Source organism: Corvus hawaiiensis, chromosome 5, assembly GCF_020740725.1.
Source record: "Corvus hawaiiensis isolate bCorHaw1 chromosome 5, bCorHaw1.pri.cur, whole genome shotgun sequence".
In the NCBI taxonomy this organism is placed as follows: Eukaryota; Metazoa; Chordata; class Aves; order Passeriformes; family Corvidae; genus Corvus; species Corvus hawaiiensis.
This window is the reverse complement of record NC_063217.1, coordinates 74,213,548-74,221,241: the sequence shown is the minus strand read 5'-3', so window position 1 is coordinate 74,221,241 and position 7,694 is coordinate 74,213,548. Positions and strand designations below refer to the sequence as shown.

General features: G+C 49.2%; 1 protein-coding gene across 1 annotated transcript; it reads left to right on the top strand.

The window, feature by feature from the left end:
* Nucleotides 1-1,871: 1,871 nt before the first annotated feature.
* MRPL1 (mitochondrial ribosomal protein L1) lies at nt 1,872-7,263 on the top strand. Its single transcript, XM_048303683.1, has 9 exons — nt 1,872-2,124; nt 2,278-2,383; nt 3,019-3,262; nt 3,505-3,588; nt 3,830-3,901; nt 4,099-4,210; nt 4,655-4,755; nt 6,200-6,281; nt 6,998-7,263. Exons 1-9 carry the CDS (start codon nt 2,091-2,093, stop codon nt 7,159-7,161), a joined length of 999 nt encoding a protein of 332 aa, XP_048159640.1. The 5' UTR covers nt 1,872-2,090; the 3' UTR covers nt 7,162-7,263.
* Nucleotides 7,264-7,694: the final 431 nt, after the last annotated feature.

The window sequence follows — 7,694 nt, the reverse complement described above, 5'->3', positions numbered from 1 at the left end:
GGAGGAGGAAGAAGAGGAGGAGGAGGAGCGGCGGCCGGGGCGCGCAGGGCGGAGGAGACGGGGACGGGGGCGGGCGCGGGGAGGCGGCGGCGGGCGGTGCCGGGGCCGGGGCCGCGGCGGGGGGAGCGCGGGCACTCGCGGGGCCGTGTCAGCGCTCACGGACGGGCGCCGGCAGCATCGGCAGGGGCCCGAAAGAACCACTCGGTTTTACCCCCGCGGTTTTACCCCTCCTTTTTGCCCCTCGGTTTTACCCCCCGGTTTTACAGCCGAGGACGCGGCTGTCATCGCGCTGCGGTGGGAGAAGGAAGAGTCCACTTGGGAATCCAGGGTGCCCCGCGTTCAGCGAGGATTTGAGTATGCGGGCATCTCGTCGGTGTCAGACACCTTTGTTTCTCCTCCTCTAGGTAATGGGGTTTTTTTTCGGCGCCCAAGTGTCAGTGGCACGGATCCTTGTGGGCAGCTGGAGCAGGGAAAGGCAGGTAAATGTGGCTCTGGTGCTAAAGCCCATCGCCTACCAGACACATCAGCATCCCTTTGGTGGCCGACTAGGACGAACGTGAAGGAAAGGTGGATTGAAAAATAAAATATGAGCAGCAGCCAGGCGCGGGGAGGGATGTGAGTCTGTGTGTGCCCAGGTGGGAAAACGGTGCTGGAAAGAAAAAGAGCACCAGGGAGATGTAGGGAGTGTCTGAGGAATCAACAGGTGGCTGGGGGGGGGGGGGTGGGGAGGGCAGAGAGAGGGACAAGACTTCAGGCCCTAGGGCTTCTAGTTGGAATTGGCTTTCTACTGCAGCTGCCTGAGCTCATGCTGGACCCAAAAAGTTCATTGATGCCCGGAGAGCGGGAAGTGCCTCAGCAATGGGGCAAGGGGTGTTGGTAGGAAATGGGCTTTGGAGCTAGTGAGGTATTGGGAATGGGTACGCATTAACTGTGAGCCCGTGTTTCTCCCAAAATCCACGGTCCACCTTGTGTGCAAAAAGCCAGAGGCTCACAGAGGAAGGTGGGAAGATGGTGAAGGATGCAGGTTACCTGGCCACAGGTGTGCACTGAACAGTCTCCTCTCCCATCCACCACCACTGCAGGGGTCACACGTGCCGAGTGCCCATCCAAAATGGTTTCATTTCCCCACCGTGAGTTTAAAACAACTGTTTGTTACTCCTCAGATGAAGCTTTTTAACCGAGGAGGGTTCCTTTTCCTCCCATTGCCCTCACACCTCCGCATCTCCATCCTTTCCCAGGACACTGAGCCAAGAGTTGGATTGGGTGAACACAGTTTTGTTACAACTTGTTCTACACAGCCCCCTGTGTCTGATTTAAAAGTTCTTGGACGCGGATCCATTGGGGAATTTTACGTAGCCACATATCCCTAATTTAAAAATTCTTGGACATGCACTGATTGGGGACGACTGGGGGATTGGAATGTTTTTAGTCAAAAGCACATCAGTGTGGAATAAAAGCCCCCTTTAACCATTAAAGTCTGTGGTGTGAATCTGAACAGCTCAGGAGATGGTTAAATAAAGTCTTTGTTAGTGGATGCTGCTCCAGGAGATCGGATTAGGGAGCTCTTTTCCCAACCCATACGCAAGGGAACAGGGATGAGATGGCAGCCAGAAAATCTCTTTCTGGAAATGCATGTGGCTTACAGCAGACAATATTAAGCATTAAACGGGCAGTGTTCTGCCAAACAGAGGTGGCTGAACAGGTGTAAACGCCCCCAGGTCTCAGGGCCGCGGCTCTGGCAGCCCTCAGGAGTCGCCGCCATGTTGGTTCGGGGAGGGGGGACCAGTTTGGCTCGTAGTGCTACGAAACAACCCCGGGCTTGCCCTGAGGCCCTTCTCAGGCCGGTGAAGAAGCGAGCTGGAGGCTTTTAACCAGCCTCCGGCAATGGGTCACCTCTCCCCGGGCAGCGGGCACACGCCGGGAGCGGGGACCCGCGCACCCGCGGAACGGTGGGCCCGGGCGCCGCGGGCGGGAGGACGGCGGAGGGGAGGACACCGCTGAAGCGCCGGTCGCCGGAACGCTTCTGCTTGGCCGCGGGGAGCGAGTTCCGCGGGGAACGGTTCCGACGGTGCACAGGGCAGCTCGGCAAGATGGCGGCACCCAGCGCCCGCTGCCTGTGGCGAGGTGACGGGGCCGCCCTGAGGGACCCCCGGGCACTGCGCCCGCCGCCGCCGCTCTGGGGCGGCCCTGAGGGGGGCAAGGGGGCCTGCCCGGGCGGGTCGGGGGTGCGGGAGGCCGCGGCGCTTGTCTGAGAAGATGTTTGCTCTTCCCCCGCAGCGCTGGCCCCGCGGTGCGGGTGGGTCTTTCACGGGCTGGAGCAGCGCGTCGCCGTCCCCGCCGTGGTGAGCCCCGCGAGCGCCCGGCCCTTCGCGGCAGCAGCTAAGTGAGTGCTGGTCCGGCATCCCAGGAGGCTGCCTTGGCCGTGGAGGTGGTGTTGGGGGGTGTGGGTGGAGGGTTTGATGTCCACAGTGCTGTTCCAGCAGCCGACTGTCCCTAGCGGCATCTCGCATGCTCCCGGAGAACAGCCTGGACTTGTAGGGAATGTTTTCTGTGATAATGTCACAGGGAAAGGTTGATGCGGTGGTTTTGAGCTGTGCTTTTGCGGGGTGTAGCAGGGTTACATGTCAGCATGAAAGCTGGTGAGCTCCTGGAATCGGTTTCAAACCCTTCTTGTCCTTCAACTGGCTTTTTATGGTTTAATTTGTCATCTCTGTAATAACCCAGCATGTCTGGGAGAAGCAGAAGCGGCCTCTGTGTGCAGGAGAATGAAGTGTTCTGAAGTGCTGCAGACCCTTTTACCCTGCTTACAGAGGAATGGAGTATCCAGTTATTACTTGAACATTCTTTTCCTCGGCTGGAGACCCTCTGAAAATAGGGAGGAGAATGAGAACTGGGACTGGTGTTTAACTGCATGCAAAATGCCACGGGAAAGGGAAGTGAAACCTTTGTTTGTAAGGTCAGGCATGCCAAACTCTTCAGCTGGTGACCTCACAACGTGTTTGGGTTTTCTGCTCTCAGAGCTGCCAAAAAAGATGCCAAGAGGAGCAGGCAGGAGAAGGTCAAGGACAAACCGGCCCCTCGGAGGCGGCCGCTGATGGCCAAGCCCGTGGACGACGTGTACCTGACGTGGCTCTACAGGAGGCCCTCCTACGAGCTGGAGCAGGCTGTGGGCATGCTGAAGAACTTCCAGAAGCTGGACTTCACCTACCCCAAGCAGTTTGTGTACATCAATGTCTTCCTGGATATGGCGCTGCAGAAGAAGGTGGGCTGGAAGGGGGTGTGGGAACGCTGGCACTTCTTAAGGCTTGGAGTCTTTTCAGACTGGGGATTGTCACAGGGGGGCTTGTGAAGACAGGCTGCAGTTCCTCACCTCGTTTGCATTTTTTTTGTTTGCTTGTTTTTCATATTTAGGGGACCAACTCCCTGTGGTTATGTAATTGACCCTCAAATTGTGATTTCTTTTTGTCTGTTTTAACGTTTGGGTTTTTTTTATTCACTTGCCAGAAAAAAGTGGATCCTTTTTCCAGCAGTGTCACTCTTCCCCATCGCTTTACGGATGAAGTGAACAAGGTTTTGGTGTTCACAGAGGTGGGTGAGCCAGGATTCCTTTATTTCCATGGGGTTTTTGTGTCCAGCAAACTCTTGCAGCTGTCCTCTGTTAATTAATCATTTTATCTATGTGAGATAGATAAGCAGAGAGCTGCCATGGGTTTATTTGATTACCCTTTGGACTTAATTGTTTCAAATTCTCTCCCTGAGCTCAACTGACAGCAGACCAACAGCCTGATTGGTAGTACAGCTGCTTATCGTTACTTTTTTCTCTCGCCAGAATGAGCAAGAAGCTGAAATAGCTCGAGAGCATGGAGCTGCCATCGTGGGAGGAGTTGAATTAATCAAATGGGTATGTATTTTTGGAAAGAATTTTATAAATACCCTAATTTAAACAGTACTGGGGCCTGGGGAGGCGAAGAAGCCTGATGTCCAGTGATCTCCAGGTGGGGGGCAGCAGCCAGTATGAAGAGTAAGAGGTGGGTTTCTATGCTTGGACACTTTCAGAGGTCAACTTCAATCAAATCTATTGAGCTGTGTTTGTTGCAGATCTTGGAGGACGAAATCCAAGCTGATTTCTACGTGGCTGTCCCTGCCATAATACCCAAGTTAATTCCCCTGAGGAACAAACTGAAGCGGAAGTACCCGAGCACCCGGAGAAGTGAGAAGCAGTTCTCTGTTACAGCTCTCTGTTCCTGAAGGAGATGGAGCCCTGGGGCTGCCACTGCAAGGGTTTCTGATGAGGGTGTTTAGTTACATTCACTGTTAGACTGTAGGTGACTGCGCCGCTTGTCTTAAGTGAAGGTAACTCTAGGAATCCATTTTTTCCCTACAACAGGCAAATCTGGGATTAGAATCCAGATGGATTTGCCTGCTAGCTGCCCTTATGCTTATTAATCCTAATGAATGGGGAAGGAGGGAACATGGGAACTCTTTTTATAATCTCAGTGAGGACACCATTGCCTTGTTTGTGGAACTGCGTTTTGGAGTGGCGTTCACTTGCCTTAATTAACAGATTGAATTATCTCTTTAGTGATACCACACCTATCTGTGCTAATAAGCATCACTCAGATAACTTTTTTGCCTTTTTTGTTTTTGTTAATAGATTCCCTGGGCAGTGACATTCCCAAAATGCTGCAGTTCTTCAGAGAATGTCATGAGTATGCAGTAGAAGATGAGGATATAATCAAGACAAGAATAGCCAGAGTAAGTTGTGTAGAGAGCTCTTAAATTTTCCCTCCTGAGCAGAATTGAAGTTAGTATTCAAAGAGGGGAAAAAACATCCACAGGATTTTTGACCATTTCCTTCAACTGAGCTGTGAAGGAAATGGGACTCTTTTGTGTGGCATCTTCAGCTGGTTTTAAATTTGGTCTTGGTTTTTTTTTGGTGAGTAAATAAACTATGGGTCTGTAAGTCTATGGTCGATATGCACAGGAGGGTCAAAAAAATCTTTGCTTTAACCAAATAGTTAAAGAATTAAAGATGTCTAATTTTGACAACTGTAGTTCCGGACTGGAGCAGAAAGAAGGGCTGTTTGTGTTACACCTGAAATAGAACATTAATTTTGGCTTGGTTGTTTATTTTCTCTGCCCCAAACTGGGGGGTTTTTGTTTTCCTTCTGGTTTGCCTCTTTGTAATCCTGCCTGAGGATTAGTTTTCCTCTAACTGGTGGTGGCATGGGCAGGAAGGGTGGGAAATACCTGAAGCTTTGCCTGGCAGTGGTGGAGACAAATGAGTTTATTAATTCTGATTAGGTGCTCTGAGCTGTGCATGGGAATTCCAAGGGCTTCCTTGTCTGTATGATTCCCAACTATACACAACTTCGTAGCTTGAGGAGACAAAAGGTACCTGCTTGGAAAACAGAGCTCTGAAACCATTTCTCATTCCCTGTTTTGCATTTGACCGAAACAGAAATACCTGTGGTTTTGTGTATAGTTGGAATTCTGGATCTTGCTGTTGAAGGAGTCAAACTTACTTAATAAACAAAAAGGGACCAATTAACTTCCCTGAACCTTTTTAAAGCACCTTGTGCTGCTCTGCAGAGAAGTGTTCAAAAAGCACTTTAAACAGCAAGATGGGTGTGCATCCACAAGGATTTACTGTGGGAGGCTGGTTTGGAAGCTGGGATATTCGTCTGGATTGTGGGAGCTATTTTGAAGTGCTTGGAATCCTCTGAGCATTAACCGTCTTCATTGTGGAGCTGATGCGTTGATTCTTCTGTTTGATTTCATTCTGTTCAAGCTCTTAATGCCTTCAGTTTTAGCTCTTGATGTTTTTGGACTTGATCCATTTTGTGGTGTTTGACAGCTGCTTCTAGAAGCTTCTTCCCCCAGATCCTTCATTTTAATAAGGTTTGTGCAAAACCACTTGTGTATATATTGATTTTTAAAGACTCTTCACCGCCTTAAGGCTACACGTTTCACAGAGCCCAGGGAATTTTGTATCCTGAGTGGAATTCTGGAGAACACCATGTATAAAATCCTTCTTTTCTCTGAGTCATTTGGATATGGCTGCCAATGGGATTTGTACCTTCTCAGGGAACATGGACAAAGGAGATCTATCCAAATATTTATAAACACCAGTGCTTCCAGATTGGTTAATCTGGGCTCCAAGCATCACCATAACTAACTTGGCATTATCCCTTTGCAGCTGGATATGCCGACTGAGCACATAATTGCCAATCTGAAAACAATTATCCACGATATCTGCACCTTCAAGCCATCAAATTACGGTAAGGAGTTGTTCTAATGTGGTTGTTCAGGTTACAGCAAACAAAACTGGGAAATGAGTGTTCTTCACTGGATTGTCATTAAATTACCTGTCTGTTCCCAAGGTATCTCTAAAATTTCTGCTCCTCCAAGGGAAAAGCTGGTTTGTTTGTTTTTTGGTTTTTTTTTTTTTTAATTCCTTCGCAAAAGGAGTTACAAAGGAATAATGAGGTCAACTTTAAGTAAAGGGCATCTACTTGGCTGGAGAGGAAATGGTGATTCATGAAATAATTTTAGGGAAGGAGCTTTGTGTAAGCTAAACCCCCGTTTTTTTATGTTAATACTTGCTGCATGTCTGCCAGGAAATGATCTTGCCTCTCTCCCAGTGATGCTGTTAATAGTAGCTGCAGAGGCCAGACCATAAAAAGCCAAACACATGCCTTGAGAAGCCCAAATAAAAGCTGTGAGGGGTTGCTTGACTTGAAATATAATAAGTGGATGCAGAAAGGGGTGGTATTTTTTTTTCTTAATGAGTTTAAATGCAAATTACATCCGCCCAATTTAGTAAGGATTAGCTTTCCTGGTCTTAGTAGTTTTTCTGCTGATTTGTTGGAGTGTCAAGCTTGATTCTTGTGCTGCTCTTTTATTGGCTTGATGAAAAACATTTGCTGAGAGCAGTCAGGCTGGAGGCATGGAAAGGGCTGGAGTGACCAGTCTGGTGGTGCCCTTTGTTCCATAGATCCCATTGTGCGGAGGTTGGTGATCAGATCTGCAACCAGTGAAGGTTTGCTGCTGAACCTTGATGGAATCCTACCTCAGGTGGAGAAAGTAGAAGAAAAAGAAGAAAAACATGAAGTTGATGAGGATCAGCAAAAACCTGTGCAAGGATCCGTTAGTACCTGATGTCTTTTCCTTGTGGATCTGATGGTTGAGCTCGGGAAGTGAGCGGTGTCATTCAAATCATGCCGTGTGAGAACAAAAAATAAATGAAACTTGTGGATTTCATGTATAAATTCAGTGCAACATTGTCACAAACAGGAGCTTGTTGTCAGAACCAAGCACATGTTTTTTCTCAGGAAGAATTGGATGTGTTTTGTGGGGGGTATTGAACACACACCCTGCTCTGATTGATTTTCCTCGCCTTGTTTTCTGGAATGTAACCTGGAGACCCGGCTCTCTTTCCCGGTGTTCTCCGCCTTCGTTCCAGGAGATGGCGCTCCTGCCCTCCCCTCTCGTATAGGTGTTGGAAAAAGGAATTTCTCCTTGCGTGGTTTTTTTTGGGGCTCGGTTGCTAAACGCACGTTCATAAAGCTGCACCCCGAAAGTAAAATGGTCCCAGAAGGGATTGGTGATTTACAGCAGGGATGAGCTGCTCCGAATCTGGAAAGGTTTGTGGCTTTAAATCATTCCTATTATTGGAGGTAGGCCTCGTTTTC